Here is a 21,483-nt window from a genome sequence, read left to right on the forward strand (position 1 = left end):
TGCTGATAACATTGCTGGAACTTGAGTCACATTGTGTAAATGGAAACTGCAAATCCCTCTGAGTTATTATTGGCCCAACATTTTCATTTGAGGCTTAGACAGTTTTGTTCATTTCCAGGTTAAATACATACAGACTTACTAGGCACTTTTATATCCTACTTTTTAAAATATTTCTTATTTCTCCTGTAAGAGATTTTTAAATAAATTGTGTAATTACTTATTTATTATAATAACAAAAAGTGTTAAAAAATACATTTCACAAACAGAAGTCATACTAGCTCACATACTAGTATCTGAATTGAACTGGTTTAAAATGTTATAACACAGAATTTAACAATATCAGCATTAAAAAGAAGGAGAAGAAATGTCTTAACAGTAACGGGCTGGGCCTGAAGGGGATTGTTAAACTGCTAACCTACCTTGCTCCTTAGGGCCTTATGTCATTCTGGTACTGCTGAAGCCACAGCCTTGTTTGAATTCCTGCTGTGTCACTGGATCAACTGCAGTTAGCACTCAGTGCGTAGGTCAAACATATCAGTGAGCAGCTACTGAGAACATCTATATCACCCCACCGCTCTCCCTCCAGCCTACTACTCTCATTCATCGTTGCATAAGTGTTGCCATGGATGTGAGTCAGGGTTTCCATGGTGCTTGGCTCATTGTTATGAGAACATCATGTTTTGGCCTGTGTCACCCCAACTAATGTCCTACACTAGATTAGAGGTATGAAAGGACATTAACTGTTGTGTTCTATGTAAGAGTCCTTTTGTAGCTCATAAAAACAGATCCTTTAATTGGTTCTTTAATGAGACAAAGCAGGCAACACCAAGAAAAAAGGTTGATTTTCTCTTTTAACAACTGCACTCTTACATACAGTTTTTACAGTTATGGACTCCCTTTGTACAACACCACACAAATCTATATACTTCATGGCTTTTTAGATTTACTAGAAAAATCTTGCTGATATTCTGATATATGTGTGCGTTAATTGTTATTTTTTGTGTTTAACTGCTTGAGGGTGTGTTTACTTTCCAGTGTTGTCCTCCACCCACCCAGCCAAGCTGACCTATGACCTATGACCTTCCTGGGGGTGAGGAATTCACAACAAAATTTAAAGCTCCTAAAAGATTTGTTCCTAAAACATTGTGTTAAGGCCCTTGTTTTTGAAGAACATGCTTTTCTCATCTTTAAAGTACAACATTTTCATATATTTTTGTCACATACAAAATTCCATTATATACATTCTCCTTGATGTTTTTTTAATCACAGGTCCCTTTTCCGGCGACAGTAGCAAAGATCACATTTGACGGTTTTGGGCCAAGGTGTTGACCAATAGTTCAGTTGAAGAATCCATGGTTTATTTATCCAAGGTTTCTACTTTACGCTAGTCATGCAGGTTAAATGAAGGAAAAAATAATAATAGGTAATAATCTTTAGAAATCCTTTGAAGCAGTCAGTCACTTCAGAGACACTCTCACAATTGGGAGAGAAATCATTTGAAGTGTGGTGGTCCATCTGGGCATGTCAATGTGCGGTTCATCAGTTTTGATGAATCACTGCATATCTCCAAAGCATGACATGTCAGTCTGCAGCACAAAGGGTAGCTTGAAGATGGAAGTGAAGAGTTGTGGGTGATAATGGACTTACAGCTGGTCAGTTGGGTCAGGTGTAATGTCAGAGTTGCTCTTTCATACCGGTCGGTCCACAGCGTATTGGCAGGGGCTCAGGTTGGACACAGGGTTCTGCATTGCCGGATACGCAAAGTTGGTGTGCTGTTTGGCCTTGAGCCGCAGGCTGGCCAGGCTGGAGTTGCAGGTGTCTCTGTACATATAGGGACTGGCTGTGGTGGCATAGGGGCAAGTGGCCGCAGACACTGCTACCGAGTTAAGCGCTGTCGGGCCATTGAGGTTGTTGAGGTTGCCCAGATTGTTAAGCCCAGTAGCAGGAACTCCAGCGACTGCTGAAGGCACCATGCTAGAGGCCATGTTCATGGAGGGGATAGAGCTTGGGGGGGAGAACATCGGCTGGGATGACAGTGGGCTTACATTCATTGAGTTAAAGAATGGAAAGCTTTTGGCAGAAAGTGGGCTGTTTGCGAGGCCCTTTGTGGCCCAGTTATTGTAAGAATAGCCAGTATACATGTCATCATAAGGCTGCACAAGTCCATTGAACTGGGCGCCAAAGCCATTTTTGCATAATTCAGCCTGCTGATTCCTCTCCCGCTTTCTCCACTTGGCACGTCGGTTCTTGAACCACACCTAAGTAAACCCAGTGAAGAAACTTTAAGTGAATTGTCCAGTTGTAGCTTCACAAAGACAATAATAATAATAAAAAAATCTAAACACAAATGTAGGTATCTATGGATATGAAAATAACTGTAGAATCAATTTAGAATGCATAATTTAAAAACCTTTCAAGCTTTTACTGATTTTTTTTTTTTTTTATGCAACCATAAAATAGGCAAGGATCAATACAGGTTGTGTGTTACATACATATGTATATCCATCCATCTTCTATTGCTTTTCTGTTTTCAGGTCACTGGATGTTGGAGCCAATCCCAGCCAATGTTCTGGGCAAGGTACACTCCTGGACAGGTCGCTAGCCAATCACAGGACCAACACACAAAGACAAACAACCACTCACATTTAGAATCACCAGTTAACCTAAACATCCATGTCTCTGGATGGTGGGAGGAAACCCATGCAGACTCGGGGAGAACATGCAACCTCTGCACAGAAGGGACCCAGGCCAGGAACCGAACACGCAACCTTCTTACTACCTTCTAACTACTACGCCGCTGCATATATATATACATATATATATATATATATATATATATATAGAGAGAGAGAGAGAGAGAGAGAGAGAGAGAGAGAGAGAGAAAGAGAGAGATTCATTGATACATAGACTGATAGATAAGGTGGGATAACAAATTGAACAATCAGCATTTAGGTTTTGTCTTTTTTTTTGTTATTGTTAAATGTGTTCACATTTATAATTGTGGAATTAACTTTAATAACTGCATTTTTGTATGAGGGCAGTATGGCGGCATAGTGGTTAGTGCTGTTGCCTGACAACCTGAAGGTCTGAAGGGCCGGAAGGGTTAGCTTCCTGGGGCTGGGGCCTTTCAGTGCGGAGTTTGTACGTTCTTCCCGTCCTGCGTGGGTTTCCCCCCTGGTCACAACACACAAATATTTAGGTTAACTGGGGTCTCTAAATTGATATATGAGTGTGAGTGGTTAATTGTGGTTATTTGTCTCAGTCTGTCTCTATGTCTTGACCCTCGGTCATTGTGAGTTGGGATTGGCTCCAGCACCCCCTGCAACCTGGAAATTGATCAGGTAGAAGATGAATGAATGATATACATCTAGAGTGGAAGATTTCTGGAAATGTTTGCACTCATCCGTCATAGGAAAAAAATGTGGTAAAATTATGCATGAGGGTGTGTTGATGGTATGTTATGCTCCCAACGAAATTTATTGTTTGAAGCAACAGATAATCTTATTTATCCAACGGATAAGCAGTTGAAGATTAATTGATGAATGGATTTTTGCATAATCTAGGAATGATGGGAATGTCAGAAATTATGACTAACCTATTTTCACTTTGTCCTTAAAGTTGAAAAATCAAATTCTAAAAGTGGCACTAAAGCTATCAATGACTCTAATCAGGTAAAGGGTGTTCCCCCACCCTCTTCAGTCATGTCAAAGGAAATCCAACACTTGGTGCAGTGTCAAACAGTCATATTAACTAACGCTTATTAAAACTAATCATTGACTTATTTGAAAAGTGAGATCCCAATGAAAGAAATGTCAGGAAAGGGTACCTCTACATTTCTAATTGAGAAACATAAACTGTGTCTCTTTGAATAAAAATCCAGGCAAACTTTTGCTAAGTTAAGGGCAGATATCTTTTATTTGTGGTCGCACAAAAAAATTAACTAATACAAGCCTCCTGGCTCTGTTATTTCCTGTATATCTACATTACATTAAAATAACTTGGTAAAAACCTTTATTTCATTAATCTTTATGCAACTTTTACAAAGAGATGTGTAGCCATCTCTCTGTGCCCTTGACATACATGCTGTGTATCATTCAATCCTCTGTTGTTATTATAGCAACAGAATGCTGTTGATCATTAGTGTGAAGTGAATGACTGAGTTTTCCATCAGCCCCAGTGACAGCAGGGGAAACCCCATGACACAAGCCACCCAGGTTTTAGCCTGACCTAGACCCAGTGGTGGCTTTTGTGAATGTGTCAAATAAGAGACCATCGGAGCCAAGGTTACCATTTTGGAAGTGGATATAATAATGATGCTATATCAGGAATTTAATTTTTTTTTTTTTTCATGAATTATTGATTAATTGTTGCTGCAGAAGTATTTATGAATTGATGCTGGATAGTGGGGACATAGACACGACTCTATAAATGACTAAGACAATGATTTAATAAGCTGTTGTAAAAAAACTATGCCATGGATGTTAACTCTTCTTAACAGCACTTTGGTAAATGAAAGATCTTTTTATGTGTACTTTATAAAAAAAATTTCATGAGTATAATGTGACTGTAAGAATCATCTAATTAGTTTTGAACAAAGGCAACATAATGAAGACTGGAAGGAAAATAAATAAAATTCTTATGATTCAAACCAGGAAAATAATTGTAGTAGTTGCAGTAGGCTTGTAGCAAAACAAGATCACAGATTAATTTTAAAATATATGCATTTTTTAAGGGATTAAATACTTTCTCTGATGTTTCATCAGGATGATTAATTTCTGATAAATCACATGAACCAATCGAATTCAACTAATTTGGCCATGTAGAACACCTGCCAAAACATTGTGGTGGACATTAGGAACCAGACAAGGGGTGTTGTCCTTTCAAAATAACAACCAGGAGTATGTGCTATGTGACCTTTCTTCCAGCCAATATTCATTTGATCCATTACTTGTCAGGCAAGCCAGTGGCTATATTGTTATCCATCAGAATGTGTGTCCTCCTGCTGCATATAACTCTACTTACCAAACAACCAGGGGTGGAGACATTGTCCTATACCTCTGACATTTGAGTTCATAGCGTGTACTGAAACTTCTTACCTAGAACATGAAATCATATTTTTGGTACAGAATTTATCTTTGGAAGAATATAATCGTATTTGGTTTTAATGAAAATGCCACCTTACTCTTGATATCTTGATATACAACTAGGGCAGCACAGCATAGTGGTTAGCACTGTTGCCTCACAACAAAAAGATCGCGCATTTGGATCTCGGGCCTGGCGTCTTGCTGTGTGTGTGAGTTTGCACATTCTTTCTGTGCTTGCATGGGTTTACTCCAGGTACTCTATCGATTTATCTCTCTGTCTCTCAACCTCTAATCTTCTGTCCCTTTCGCTCTATGAGGTGAAAACTAAATTCATGTCACTGAACAGGGAGGTAGGATCACACGTGTTAAGTGATGCAAGAGGTCAAACAACTCCTGGCAGTTTAACTCATTTGATTTAGTTGGCCCTAGGTGTGCTTTCCGCCAATGGTCACGCAAACTAATGAAAATCCAAGGGTTCCTCCCTGGATTTGTGACCCTGAATTTGTTGTATCCAATGCAATTGCGTCACCTTTGCGTTCAAAAAATGTCTTTGTCTAAAATTGAGGGATTGTTTGTACTGGGATCACGTGTCCTCTGAACATCTTGATTATCTCGGGACTTGATATTTTTTTTGTTCCTCATATACAAGTGGAAACTGGCTCAATGAACTCAATGAAAGATGATTGGGATCTACACGGTCAGGGTACGATTTATGAAAAAAACAGAGGGGGGGATCATTTTGAGGAACTTTATATTTATTTTTATTTTTATTTTTTAAATTGAGAAAAAGTTACCACACGATGGGCAAACAGTAGTCTATATGAAAAGAGTTGTTTCTTGTGTAGCATAAACATACATCAGTCAGAGGCTGACCAGTGTTTCCAGATCTTGTGAGTTAAATAAGCGGCCAGACCTATGAAAACAAGCGCCCCCCCCCCCCAAAAAAAAAAAAAAAAAAAACACACTTCAGCACAATGATCACAAAAGGGACTTGCTGAGGGACCTAAACAAGCTTTTAATATTTCACAGTATAATATTAATTATTACAATAATAACGTGCATGTCTTTTATGTTTGTCAGTGTGGGTGTTGTGTCGAATAGTGATGTGTTGTTCGCGAACAATACGGCTCTTAGAGCTGGCTCTTTGAAATGAACGACCTGAACCGGATCCTGCCTGGCTCGGACTCGCTTCGGACTCGCATTTTTCCTTTATTTTCTGTTCAAGCCGCACATGATTGGTCAGCTACATGAGCACTGAGCAGGAGGGGGAGGGGCAGGGGCTGGACACAACACAGAGAGTCACTAGCACACCCACACAGAGACGGGAAACAGGTGGGAATTGAAAATGAGTGGCAGGAAAAGAAGCAAACTTTTGATGCATTTCAGTTTCATCGATCAAGCAAAGGCAGAATGGGTGACCAAGGCTTCAATCTACCCATGCCTTGCACATGTGATGGCATGGAGACTGTGTATTGTGGCCACATCCGTCCAGTCTTCTCAAAAACACGCAAATAATTACAGAGAGAAGGAACAGAAGCAGCCCCTCAAAGCTAAGGCACTTGGCCTTTCTCAATGGCAATCTTCTCTAAAGACTAGCTGAAACTGTTACCTGTTTTTCTTTTTGTTTTACACATTTTTATTTATTGTTATTGTGTTGTTGTTATTGTTTTTCTTTTGTTCTTTTGTATTTATTGTTTCACACTAAATTGTTATTAGACCTTTTGTCTAATTGAGGAGGGTTGCACTTATTTTTGTAGCGCTCTGCTCCATGTTCAGTAGAATAAGCTATATGAATAATGAACATTTGATATAATGTATGTTTTTTACATGTATTCATTCATTTTACGTTATTATTTATTGTTATTGGTAATAAATTAATTTAAGCAACAAAGGAGCCCCTTGACAGCCGAAAGAGCTGGCTCTTTTTAGTGAGCGGTGCCAAAAGAACCGGTCTCTAAACAGAGCCGGAATTCCCATCACTAGTGTCGAACTCTTTTTCCCCATCAAACTGTTTCTCCTCGCCCCGCCCCCATCCGGTGCATTGTCAGGATGAGTCCAGTCATATCAGGCTGGGATTTTTGATTGTGATCATGTAAAATACGATGGTGTGCGGCTCTGGATTCTTTTCATTTTTCTTTGACTTTATTTTTTATTTTTTGCGCCGATGAGACAGGCAGGAAGCCGGGCTTTCGAAAAACAAGGGAATCCGGTTGTTTTTCAAATTGAAACTGCCGTCTGCGAGCGTGACGCCTCTGAGCCTTCAGATCCAATCACACAACCACCACAACCAGGATGCACATGGTCTGTTTGTGCTTTGGGGGTTAATAATCACGATGCAATGGTGGAAACACTTTCAGCGAGGTGTGTGTGTAGGGAGGGTAAATTTGTCTCCACCGAGGATGAAAATAATTCAGCAGAGAGTAGGACATGTAAACCAGAGGTGGGGGCACCATCCCCATCGGCAAATCGCACCCAGTACACAGTCATAATCAGGACACCACAAATATGCAAAGCACATGCAGCGGAAATCTGGTCTACAGTAGAGCAGACTGGAGGGCTGCGATAACGACGACGAAATAACTTTTCCTCGAAAGTAACATAAGCCAGTTGATAGAACGCCAGTCCATGTTTTGACAGACAACACGAACAGCCAATGATAATGAATGGATGAATGAATTCCGAGCCAATCACGCAGATGGAATAGAGTTACAGCCACGTCAGCTCGGTTGACACACACACATAGAGAGAGTAGGTGATGCAACCGGCCTAAACGTAAAAAAGAACCTTTAAAATTGACAGACAGTGATTTGATTTATATCGACTGATATGAAAATATTGTGATAGGATTTTGTTCCATATCGCCCAGCCCTAGCAGAGTGTTAGACTGATATGTAGTGATTTTCTGTTGCGTTGTTCTGCTGATTTTCATTGACCAAACACTGCACAAACAAACCAAAGAAGCCCCCTACTGAAATAAAAAAATGGGTGTGTGTACCCACCCGAACCCGAGCCTCAGTGAGGTTGGTCCACACTGCAATCTCCTCTCTCGTGCTCATATCAGGGTATCGGTTTCTCTGAAAGGTAGCCTCCAGCTCCTGGAGTTGCTGGCTGGTGAAGTGAGTCCTCTGCCGTCGCTGCTTCTTCTTCAGAGAACTGTCCTCAGTGCTGGACTCATCCAGCTGGTTGCGGTGGGATTTCTCTGTGTCTGCAGACACACACACACACACACAAAAAATGTATTTGATTTCTTTTAATCAGTGAAGAAAAGAACTATTTTAATTGAATCAAAGTAAAGGTTCTGCATTCTTGAGTATCTTAAGAGTCAAAAGTAAAAGTGCAATTCACACTGTGATATGAATATTTTTTTTTTATAATCTGTTGGTTTGTTTGACAACAGAATTACACAAAAACAACTGAATTGATGTGCATAAAAAAGCACAACATTCTTTAGGATGTAGGAATTTTTTTGTTATCACTTTCACTGTCACTACCTGCTGATGAATATAACATTTCACTAAAGAACAGTTGAAAACTCTGTTGACTAAAAAATAACCAATAATGATTTACAACGATTTATATTGTCAGCACGTTTACTAAATGCTACTAACGTAATTACGTTAGGTATTAGCTACAGTATAGTTTGAGTATATTGGAAGAAACACATTGTGCTTTTCATGAGTGATCACTTCAGATTTTGAGGACTGATATGCTACTAAACAAAATGCCTGTCATGACTACATGCCATTAACATTGTGGTTCATTAGGTACAGCACACCACCAACTGAGTCCTCATCCAACAAACCAGGCCATTTGCTGCATGCTGTCCCCTACCCCTTTTAACTTTCCTGACTATCCCCTCCTGATATGGTAATGAACAATAGTGAAATGCTAGTAAAATAACTATACAAGAGAGAAAATCCATCTGGTCCACCTCCAGTTCTCTACTTACTTTCTAATGTTCTTCAAAGTGATATGTGATGTCATCAGTCAACAATGCGGCAAGCCATGTTGGCCTGGGGATAGACCTTATCCTAACATCCTCATTTTACAGTCTCTCCTCATAGATGGGCGAGAAGACCATGACAAATTCCCACACTCAGCAGGGCATCCTTCCTCACAATGATGTTTCTGCACGTTTTTTTTTTTTTTTTTTTATCTTATCCTGTCTCTTCCTCACCAGTGTCACCATCAAAGATCTGATCAAATGCATCACAAAAAGTATGTTGTGTCATTGTGGTTGTCATCCATTTGCTACTAGCACTTTGCAATTTTTACCAAGTCCTGGATCCACTAGATTTTTAAACTTTCCTCTGACATTCTGCTTATATGGCCATATTACATAATTTCTGCAGATTTATGAGCTGCACATTTAATGTGCCAATCCTGTTCTACCGCATTCCAAAGGTGGTCTGCTGGATTTTGGTTTGGAGATTGGGCATCGCTGAAGTTTAGTGAAATCAAAAATCCAGTTTGACCTGCGTTCACTGGATCGTATGCACAGTACCACATTATTTGTTGATTGCATAAATGATCATTATAACAAATGAATAATCTTCAGACTTGCGCAATCGGTTTCAGAGTTCAGAGTTCAGATTTTGGCAAGGTTATGGTTTGGAGGTTGTGGGATAGGGACATTAAGTTGTGAAGGAGATGTGAGTGAACCTGGAGGAAAAAAGTTGACTCGGTTAGATATGGGTTTGATTAAATTATATGAATAACATAGTCTCCATTTTGTCTAATACAGCACCAGAGCTGACAGTACTTCCAGTCTAGGAACAAGGGAATTAGAGATACATACTGTATTGAGTTGTTCTAAGGAATTTATAAGGCTAAATGGTCAATAAAACAAGCTGTTTCCAAAAGTATCAGAAATATGTACTGCATTGTGTATCAGTTAAGTATACACAATATACAATATTTAGACAAGAAGAACCTGAAAACAGAACATTTGACCCCATAGACCTGAACCACATAATTCTGCATCGACAAGGAGACCTGTCAACACTTTAAAAGCTATCATATTCTGTATCTGTTAAACAACACATAACTCTGACACCTTTTACCCTGGATCAACACCATCCTATCCCTGCAGAAGACAATATTGTCAGATGAAATATAATCTGAATTCTATTTCCTGAAGAATGGCAATCATAGGTTTGACGTTGCCAAGAGAGAATGATTCCAAGCACTGCATTTCGTTCAAAGAAGTGCAGGAGCAGCAGGTGATATTGTGTGGCCCTCAGCGCAGTCATTTTAAAGGACCACACATCCATGTCATGTCTGCCAAGGTTCCTCAGTGCCAGATCTGACTCGCACAATTTGAAGACCTCACAGAGAGAAGTGAAATTAGTTTGCCAGCTAATCCTTAGGATCAAGCTTTTGAGACTGGGGCAGGTTGGGCTCTCTATTTGGCAAGGCTCTATTTGGCAAGGGCTTAGCTCTCTGGAAGCCGTTCAAAATGATCAGCAGGATTTAAAAAGAAGCTCCACAGGGCAACCAGCAAAACCAATAAGGGCCAGGCCATGGCTGTATCTGATGGTAAACTGACACTGGGTAAGCTGTCACTTAAGGCCAAAGTCTATAGCAAAATAAAGAGGAAAGGGCAGCTCTTTTAAAAGGTGCGCACTGACCAACAATAGGAGTAATCTGACTTATAATAACAACAACATGACAGAGCTGTTCCAGGGCTTCATGTCAGAGTGCTTTAATCTGGAAAACCACTTCAAGAAGCTTTTAACAAAATCACTTTTCAACATGTGGAAAAATCCCGAGTATATTAGTAATAATGACTTCCAATGAGGTATATATACTACCCACGTGAGATTTTGCACAGAATATAGAGATAGAGTAGAATAAAATCAGATTCAGCTTTTACATCACCTGCACATTTTTCCTTTTTGAGTGAAAGCTTATCATGAAGAGAAACACTCAGTTTCATTACGCCATAGGTAAGCCATAGGTAAGCCATAGGTGTAAGATTGTTCACTTGTCCATTACCGTGGTAAGGGCATCACGTTGCTGTAATGAGGTTTGGCAGCCATATTATTAGCTGTAGCAGGAGAAGCAAACCCAGACTTAAGGGCGTGCTTTCTGCTCATAGTAAAGAAGAACGAAAGCTAGCATAACAATAAAAGGGGAGCAATGGTGGCTATTTATACCAGTATTTAAAAATCCCATCATAGTTATTTTATTTCCTTCATTTAGTTTGAAAATATTCAGGAGAAAGCATTTTACTACATGGTAATTGGCTTCAAAGAATATAATTAGCAAAATCATTTAAAGTATTATGCAATTTGCCAGATTATTCTATGCGTGAAAAAGCTGATTGAGAGGGTCCAGCGCAATGACAATGACACTACTGGTCAATAGTAGTCTTCATGTAGTCCTCCTCTCAGAGAATCAGATAAAGCCCAAAACCAAGCTTTCTATAATGTGTCATAGTTTGTATTTATACTTTTCTTCCACTATATTCATTCATTCATCTTCAACTGCTTATCTGTTTCCAGGTCAAGGGGGTGCTCGAGCTAATCCCTTCTACTATATTGGCAATGGATTTTCAAAATATTGTGGGAGAAATTCTAAACCTGAATCTGACAATTATTGCAGCTTTAAAGTGGACATCCTCAAAGAAATTGACTCTCAAAATACTGAAACATGTTCAATGCACTTTCAGTCTTAGTTTTCGTATGCTTTATAGCACAGCTGTGTTTTACCTATGTTGCCTGCATAGCACACAAAAGCAATAACAATAACAATTCAACAATAATGTATTCTAAATCTTTTAGAATTTATTGGGAAAATTCTGATTTTATGAATGAAACATAATGAGTGTATTTAGGTTTCCATACAAATAAAAATGATTCATCCCAATTAGAAATTAGAAATAGAAATTGTTCCACAATATCAGACTTCCCCCCCTATTCCCACCCCCACAAGCATATGTCGATGCAGAGATTTGTGTGTGTAAATAATTAAAATCAAATAATTTCCTCTGGTACCAAACACCATTATTTTAACAGAATGTTTAAATTATATATTAAAAAAATATTAATTAATTAATTAATATAAGAAGTCTTTGGGAAATTATTTATAGACATTATTGAGTTGTAAGGACTTTAGTATTAAAGAATAAATTATCTCCATAGGTGTAGCAAAGGAGGAAGAAAATATTTTTACACTTTTTTTCCAACATAGTTTGTCGTTTACACTTTGTTATAAGTGGATGTCAAACAGAACCGAATGGATTGCACATAAGCACACATACACACGCGCGCGCATACACTCACCAGACATATGAATAGACCGATTGATGAATGTGAGGCGTTAATGGATCGTTTAAGAAAATCGTCCCAGCCATTATTTGTGAAATATCGGCTCGTAGAAAACAGGCCACGAGGCGGTTCATGAGGAAAATGAGTGACAGTCATCAAGGATAAATAAATAAATAAATAAAATTAAATATCATAAACAAGACGAAAGATCGAAAGCCTCGAAACATGGTCTTACCCATTTATACAGAGAATCAGCAGCAATCCACCTATCTACCGTCAGCCTTTTCCTTTTCAAAAATCGATCCTCTCATCAATAAATAACAAACTTAACAGGCCTGGAGTCAGATTTTAAGTCTGACTGCAATTGAAATTTTCTCAGTCCAAGGATCACTATGATGGTTGTCATTGACTTATTGGTTACCTAATTGTTATCATTTCAACGCATTATTACAGATCATATTAATAACCTATAGATGAAATATAAACAACAAACTCCACCATCATATCATTCGATGTCCTGATTTTATAAAGTTGTGATTTGATGTCCCTAATGCACTGAGTTCTAGGTAAAGGTTTTGCATTCGTGCCATTCATTTTTATACATAACAGTTTGATAACCTACAACATTATAACTCATGTCACAAGAATTCATATTTGTTTCAGCCCGGCAATTGATCTTGAGTCCGGAGAGGAGCGGCACAGCGATCGGAGGCGGAGCACCGAGCTACTCCAAGGCCAAACACATTTTCCCGACAGAGCTGCGTTGAATTGCACAGACTCATACATTTCGACAAAATTTTACGGCAGATCAAGATCTACACGGTATGACGTGCCGCGTCCCAGCATCGAGCTTATCGCCCGTTTTGTGGCCCCGCTTCGGCGAATCGCTGCGGTGTAGAGGAGCGATCTACTTTCTTTTATCTCCTAATAACGCCACAAACGCCTTCAGCATTACAGGATGCGACCTCTGATAGGAATAGGAGATAACTACACTCTGTTTGGGTTGGAGCCAGTTTGCATCCGCAATGTAAAGCAGGACATATAAATGGACAGTTTCATTTCCCCAAAGGAATTGATAATTTTATCTGTCTATATATCTATTCAACAATATTTTTTTATTCTAATTAGCAATAGTGGTGGTAGAAATTGTGATTTTGGGCATAATTCTACCCTCTGTAATTTTACAGATGTGTGGGTTAATCTATGCACCACATAAAGCGGGAGGTCTTGTCTCCGACAGGCAGAGAGGGACACGCAGAGTGGTGTTGCTGCTCACTGACCGCTGTTGTCCTGGCCTTTACATCCCTGCTCATGCTGCGGGGTCCCAGAGTCTGAGAGCGACATGGCCGGGCTCCGGGCTTCACTGTCCGTCAGCAGGTTAAAGTCCATAACCAGGGTCTGCAGACAGACACAAAAACACACACACACACACACATCAGGCTTAACCTTCACAACGCCGACACTTAGAGGCGGATGCAGGCAATATAATTATAATAATTGTCGCTGATATATATTCATTTATCTGGACATTAAATCCATCACCACTAAAACAATACCTTAATTCCACAATTTAATATATCCTTATCTATTTAAAGACTGGCTTCACATACTCGTGCGGTGTTTTCTTTCTTTTTCTTTCCTTCTTTCTTTTTAGTTGGAGTATATTTTTTATTATTCTTGGTCAAAGTTCCCTGTCACTCTGCAGGATCAGCTGTTTGGTCCAAGAGTATATCCAGAGTATTATCTGTAACAGTATCTCCTATCTGATTATGAATAATCTGTAATCTGATTGTAAAAATTGTGTTTAATCTGACTGTAAAAATCATTGATAATCATGATAGTAGAAACAGTTTGTAATCTTATTGTAAAAATAGTCAATAAATATTTTTTTTTTACCAAAAAGGAAAAAAAATCAAGCAGGGTATGTCACGTCACACTTTTAAACCCTGACACCATCAAAACCACAACTGTGGTTTTACCTCAACAAGTAGCAACAACAACAATTATTATCATTATAATACAAAACATGTTTCTTGTTAATATGAGTACACCTGAGCTCAACACACTCTGCACAGTCTGTTTCTACATCCTCCTGAATATGTCCATTCTACCCATGGATGTGGATGTAATCCCAAACCATGACTTAAGCAGCTATAACAAAATCTACTACAAATTATGTCTAACACAGGGAGAGCAATACATTTATTGCTGCAAAACACACAATGACATTTTCAAGACAAATGTTAAAAGGTAAGGTAAAACTGTTGCTAAGCAGAGTCCAAAGAAAAGTCATTGTTTATTTGAGCAGTGAACACCTTGAAAATACTGAACACATGATTTTGTCAAAGCTAGGTTTTGAACAAAGCACATGTATTGCAATATACACTAAGAATTAAAAGTTTAGCTCCAGCAACAACACTGCTAATGCTTCTGTGTATAGTCAGCATTGTGGTTACAAGTTTTATACTTGAAAGTAGTATATTTGTAACCTGCTGTAACCTCTCTTTGGAAAGATGTATGTAATAACCATCTTTCCCCCTGGAGAAAGAACTTCTTGTTACATTTCCATGGACTCTTTTTGCCCACATGCCAGTTCTTTGTGTTCAGCAACATGTGAACACTGCTGAAGTCTTCTTGGCCTCAGGTTTTACAACACATTGTGGAACTATTGAGATGACAGTAATTACCTGGGATACATTGCTATGAGAGAAACAATTTATTTATAATTCAGGAAGCAAGCTTTTTTTTATTATTTCTATTACTATTATTGAGTCACCTTAAAAAAGTTTTGGCAACAAAGTATCAGAATAAGACCACCAGTAGAATTTGTATACAACTGTAAGTCATTAAATAAAGGCCCTGACACAGGCCTGGCACTATATTGACCCCAATGACCTTGGTGTTAGTTTTGGATAGAGCAGTAATTGTAGGTTTCAGTTGACTACATCAGAGATTTTTTCTTACTGGAAGCAAAGATCTCAATAACACATCAAGTGATCGGCCACTTAAAGTGGAGTTTAACTGTAATAACAATGAGGTAATTTTTTTTTTTCTCTGGTATAAAATATAGGTGACTATATTTTATTGGTTATATTAAATAGACAGATTTTAATCTGCTGCAGCAAAAGACAAAATTTAATTGTATCGTTGCTGTAAGTCATTAGCATCATCCTGATACCTTTGACCCTCACATAATATTGTGTCCATCTCCGCTAAATCAACATATTACTGCACTGAGCCAACACGTGCATTTGTGGGTTTCACTCTTTATCAGCAAAGGGAATCTGTGACAGCTGATCAGTGAGTATCAAAAATATCTGCCTGGCACACATTTAATATTTTATACCCCAGGTAACATCTCCTTAAAAATTCTAAAGAACTACTTGTCTGTTTTCATTGAGGACCCAGGAAAACAATCCACTATTTCACCCCCCCCCCCCCCCCCCCCCCAAAAAAAAGGTTAGAATTCATAGAATCGGCCTCTGACTCAAAGTGCCATGGGAAAACACAAAGCAAGATTGAGGATAAAATCAAGTTTCCCAGCAGAGCGATTACCTGAGTAAGCACATGACCTACAATACAGGCTAGAAGTTTGGCCACACTTTCCTATTCATTTGAATGAGAAAGTGTGTCCAAACCTTTGTAAGTACACTGCATGTACTGTATGTGTCGTGGTTTTGAATTAATAAAACTCTGAAATGGTTTTGTGGACTTAAGCTGACTCATGGTTCAGGAATATCTGTCATTCATGTGTTCATAGTCACACAAATATATGGTTAGATATTGTAATTTTGTTTTGTAGAATGATTGGACAACACAAAGTCAGTTAAATTTACATTTTGTGGTTGAATTTCAGAAGGCTATTTGAGTGTTTCAAGTTTATCTGATCTGCCAGCACAGGCAGCCTCATCTAATAGAGCTGTAGCATCATGTTCATAACCTGGGTTGATATAATGTTGCAGGTAAATCACACACCAGGCAAAGACAAAAAACAGTTGTGCTATTGTGTTCACTATATAAAATAAAGGTTACGGTGTTTTATGTTTTCTTGAAGAAGAAAAGAATTAGTTTCATTTGCTGAAAGTAACACAATTAAGGATAAATGTGTTGCAAATAGTGGCACCAAGGCATGAATTGAACTCATAGGCAGCTTTTATGTTATATTTAACTCTCTAAAATAAAGGAAAAAATCTCTTTGTGGAGAGTAATAAAATAAATTTGTTGTGGATGTGTGTTGAGTACTTTTAAAATCAAAAGAACACAGACAGTGGCCTGTCAGTATAACAGAGGAACTGGTATCAACAAAGTCCAGTACTTTGGAAAGAAATATGAACGTGACCTAGTCCTGGGCTTTATATCCATCTTGGCAGTGATAGTTGGATGGATGGCCTGGAGTCAGCATAACGCAAATTTTACTGTGAGGGGAGCATGGATGATGCAAGCAAGTGATTTTCCCCAAAACAAGATGTCAGTAATCTCCCCCTCTAAAACCCAAGTTGCTCCAAGTCAGGGGTTCCACATTACTACATTTCCAATATCAAGACCCTCAACAAATACACACACAACTACAAACCTCCCTTTCTACATATCGCCAACAAGCCTTCAATGAGATATTAATCAGGCTGCGATTCATCGCTGAACCCTTCTGAGGCCTATCAAGTGACTCCTCCTCTGTTGCTTTATGGGGATACAGATCACTGTGATCAAACTCCAAGGAATTAATGGAAATCAAAGATGATCCGAAGATGATTTGGTGCATCGACCACAGCGGATATCACAGGGCCAAATATACTTTCTCACCATCCAGCTGACAGAAACAACCTGAACTATAACTTGTATTTAAACTTTGCCTAAGCAGTTACTAGGTGACAATGATCTCATTAAAAGAGCCTATATTTATGGTAACAATAATTACGATAAAGTAATAATAGTAATAATAATGAAAGCAAAATCCTCTCATTTTTCAGGAGATTGGCATGCCCATCTGGCCATGTGTGCAACAGACTGCTTGCATTTCCATGGACTGCAGACATTAGTCCAGGAATTATTCATAAACGCTTGGAGAATTAATTCCTGGGATTAAGAGTTGATTAAGATGTGTGTCACTTTGCTGTCTGAGAACTTATTAAGGACCTCCTCGAAGTGGCAGCAGATGGAATTTCAGTCCAATGTTTGTAGATGTTAATTTCTGCCCTCCTATAACATCCATTTGCATATGATTGAGGGAGTGAGGCCTAGGCGGCCCCGAAGCTCAGCCACTGCCCCCTGCCCAGGCAGCAGGGAAATAATGGAAGTCCACAGTAGTGATTAACACAGCGCCAAGCTCTATCAACTATTTATTACGGCTTACCAAAGATGTATTTCACTTAATTTGACTCAGACTGTTGGTATCTAATTTATAGGGAATTATTTAAATGAGAGCAGTTAACGCAGATAAAATTTGGCTTATATTGCATATAATTGTGCATTGCAATGATAGATTTTATTTACTGAAGTGCTGTTCACTTAAAATCAGCAAATCACTGTGATGTGCATTTAGGGCAGTTTTTTTACAATTACATCAGGTTTTTCAACGTTAATAATTAGATACATGCAAATGAAATATCAAAATTAAAGCATATTTTAGTTTGTGTTTTCATTCAATTTCATTACATGATGGGACTGAATAATGATAGTCTTGTCCAAATGGAAGTTCCCAGAGTGAATTAGATTAAAAACAGCAAATCAATGTTGTCCACAGGCGATGAGAGTTGTAGATTAATTTTAAGTTGGGCCTCTTGGTGCAGGCTGTGGCCTGCTCTCTGCTTATGTGGGGACGTTCATCTGATCACCACTGAAAAACATATTTTATTGCTCCCTGAGGCCAAACGTACACTTCGATTAAACAAATCTGATTTTCATATGTCCTGAGCTGGAAACAGATGCAAAAAAGGCACCTGACTAAGGTCTGTTGGCCCAATCTACACAACTGATTTTGCATTGCCTTTGACTTTTTTTGTCACAAAATAGTGACAATAACAAATAAAATTATTTTAGCAGACAGGATAGCAATTGAACCACATAAAATAAGCTTTGAAATATGGCTTGGACATTTTTATCCAGAAAAACAGATCAAACAGAGTCTAAACCTGTGACCGCGACAGCCACTCCTTTCTATTTCATTTTTATGTGTATTTTCAGTTATTAATAATATGTTATCGCTGCTCTAACAGTGACAAAATATTTTCTAAAAATCCATCGATCCAAACCAAGCTACTGAGGGCTTTATGTTAAGTCATTGTTATTTTTGTTGTCGTCAAACTGTTCACCCGGTATTAAATGAACAATGGCTCTGAAACATTAGAGCGTTAATGGCCGAAGTTATCGACAACTATAATGTTTATGATATGACTGCGTGTGTGTGGATGGGATCTTGGTAGGAGTCGCACAGTTTGTTTTTTCTCTTCACGTTCTCCGGTGGCCCGGCAGCACCTGCCACAAATCAATTTCTTCCACATCTCCAAATATTTTGACCCTGCTGATTTTCGGCAGCATCTGTTTCTGTGAGGGCCGACAATTCAAGAGTAGAAATTCCAAGCTTTAAACATCATAATTCAGCAAAACACTACAGCATTAAAAAAAAAAAAAAAAAAAAAAAAAAAAAAAAAAACTTTTAATGGGCGTGGAAGCTCTGGTTTCACGCACTTCATAAACAGGCTGCCTTTTTCTTGCCAACAGGCCGCACACGGAGTAAAGTGGAAGGTTTGGGTCGAACTAATAACAGCCTTTACTCAGCGATTCAAGCAAAATTAGTTCCCCTAATAACGTTGATGATGATGATGATGGTGATGATGGTTATTACATTTATGGATGAAAAATTGTACAGTTTTCCGATGAACCGCATCTTTATTGTAATGTCTGCTGCTCTCCTTTCACTCAGACTAGATGAGGACTCAAACCTCCTCTTCACACCGCGGCAAGATTTAATCACCTTTCACGCATAAATCAAAAACAACCGCACATAATCTCGATGCACACAGACAAAGAGACAGCTATGAAAAAAATGTGTTTGTTTGTTTGTTTGTTTTTTTTTGTTTGTTTTGTTTTTTCCTTTCTCTCTTTCTTCCTTTTCTTTTTACACTTACGTCAAATCCCGGTCTGGTTAAATTAATCCGTGGAAAACGCAAGAGAGAGTTCTGCAGCAAGTTGACGGATGTCCTGGCCTCGGGTTTGTAGTGACATGGACAGAAAGTTCCGCGGTGCGTCAAAAAGTCAGAGAGAGCGTCACAGCTGCCAGTTTCTTCCTCAGCGCGCTTTCTCTCCTCTGTGCTGTCAGACATGAAGGCTGTGGAAGAGGGAGGCTTGATCCCCACGCAGACTATAGCTAGTGAGGGAGGGGAGGGAGGAAGGGGTTGACTTTATGCTAAATATTGTGTGTGACAGGTCCACCGCAGAAAGGACGGCCCCCTACTCTGTGTCGTTTTATCTTTGCAGCGGGCACACACGCGCCCTCGAGCGCGCGCGCGCACAGAGACTGATACTATTCTCACGCCATCTGTTTGTCCCTGCAGCCTTTACAATGTACTCTCAATTTTCCCTACACGGGTGATGCTTTTAAACAAGGAATTTTTTCTCATTAAATTTTTCTTGGTGGCACGGCTGCAAAAGTGGTTAGTGCTGCTGCCTCACAGCAAGAAGGTTGTGGATCCAATTCCTGACACTGTGGCATTTCTGTGTGGAGTTTGCATGCTATCCCCATGTCTGCGTGGGTTTACTCCTACTGTCCAAAGATCATTATTTGGGTAGAGTGGTGACTCTAATTTACCCAAATGGTTGTTCATCTCTGTCTGTCTCTGTCTGGCCCTGCGATGGACTGGTGACTAGTTCAGGGTGTAACCTCGCCCAATGTGAGCTGGGATGGGCTCCAGCACCCCCTACGACACAGGAACGATAATTAATGAATGATTCTAAGATGAGGTGAGTATTAGGCTTCTCTGTTGAATGGAGGTGGTCCAGGATTTGGGGTTCTGGGTTCAGGTCAGATCATTATGTGCTGCTGATGTGGTTCTGTCTTTTGGTCATTATTTCATTTCTGTCTCAAGCCTTCAGCTTTTATTCAGCTGCTGATCATTACTGTTGGAGATTTGCTGTACAAATTTTTCTGACTGAAAGTACTTGAAGCAGGGGTTGGAAGCATGGGTTTTTCCATATCCAAATTCAACAATTGAGCAGCTTTAGTATCATGGTACAGATCTAGACAAAATGATGGCACCGGAGGGCTCAGGTGTACTCGGAGTCATTTATTGCAGGCAGGTAGGCAATTCAACAGGCAAAGGTACAGATATCGGGCAGGCAAAACTCTACGGTTGGGACAATCAAAACTGGGTCACTCACAGGAAAGTAAGGCAATGTAATGCTGGAATTCTGACTCAAAAGAACAAGACGGTCTGGCACAGAAGGGTAGGGACACACAGCTGAAATGCACAAGGAGGTAGCCATCAAGACACAGGGCTGGGAAGGTAATGACACAGGCGGGAAGCTTGACAGGAAGACAGGGATAAGACGAGGATTTCAAAATAAACCAGAAAGTGACTCAACGAGAACACAAAGCTCAGCTAAACCCTAACAATAGACACACTGACACTAAATGACGCTGACATTCGGTCTTTGAACACAGTAATCTATTCTCCTTGGTGCATTCATGGGATATCCACTTACAACCCAAAGCTGGAGATGACCATGTGGCCTGTCCATACCAGAAGCTGATCCTGTTTTTACTGTGCAGTCACGTGCTCAATATGTTCTAAATGCAACAGACAAGGAAACCATTACCTTTCCTCAAGGAACACCCATAAAGTGTTTTTAAAATGATGTGGTTATCTGCATGAAGGTCCACAGCTGTCCTGGAGCATGATTAGTGCTGAATGGTGTGTCAGCATAGACAGAATTCCAAAAAACATACAAGAAGCTGCTTTAAGATGAAAACAGACAAACATCATTTGGCAGGTAATCACAGGAAGCAGCTGAAATGTCTTGTGGACAGTAAGAGATGAAAGCTTTTGAAGAGTCAAGGTGCTTCCAGATAGCGGCTCTTATTGACGTGCACGACTCTGTGCTGCTGTCATCTGCCTGTGTGATGGTGTGACAGC

At 39.3% G+C, this 21,483-nt stretch overlaps 1 protein-coding gene across 1 annotated transcript; it reads right to left on the reverse strand.

Annotated features, from left to right (window-relative positions):
* Positions 1 to 821: 821 nt before the first annotated feature.
* On the reverse strand, positions 822 to 19,666 carry pitx3 (paired-like homeodomain 3). Its single transcript, XM_029521007.1, has 4 exons — positions 19,480 to 19,666; positions 13,636 to 13,753; positions 8,084 to 8,289; positions 822 to 2,258 (listed from the first exon to the last, which is right to left on the reverse strand). Exons 2-4 carry the CDS (start codon positions 13,742 to 13,744, stop codon positions 1,689 to 1,691), a joined length of 885 nt encoding a protein of 294 aa, XP_029376867.1. The 5' UTR covers positions 13,745 to 13,753; positions 19,480 to 19,666; the 3' UTR covers positions 822 to 1,688.
* Positions 19,667 to 21,483: the final 1,817 nt, after the last annotated feature.

The sequence above is a fragment of the Echeneis naucrates genome, chromosome 15, assembly GCF_900963305.1.
Source record: "Echeneis naucrates chromosome 15, fEcheNa1.1, whole genome shotgun sequence".
Classification (NCBI taxonomy): Eukaryota; Metazoa; Chordata; class Actinopteri; order Carangiformes; family Echeneidae; genus Echeneis; species Echeneis naucrates.

Excerpts from the sequence above, each read along its gene's own strand:
- pitx3 (XM_029521007.1), bottom strand. The coding sequence starts at position 13,744 with ATGGACTTTAACCTGCTGACGGACAGTGAAGCCCGGAGCCCGGCCATG. Across the intron at positions 8,290-13,635 it reads TAAAGGCCAGGACAACAGCG|ACACAGAGAAATCCCACCGC; the intron begins GTCAGTGAGCAG and ends GTGTGTCTGCAG. Across the intron at positions 2,259-8,083 it reads TCACTGAGGCTCGGGTTCGG|GTGTGGTTCAAGAACCGACG; the intron begins GTGGGTACACAC and ends GGGTTTACTTAG.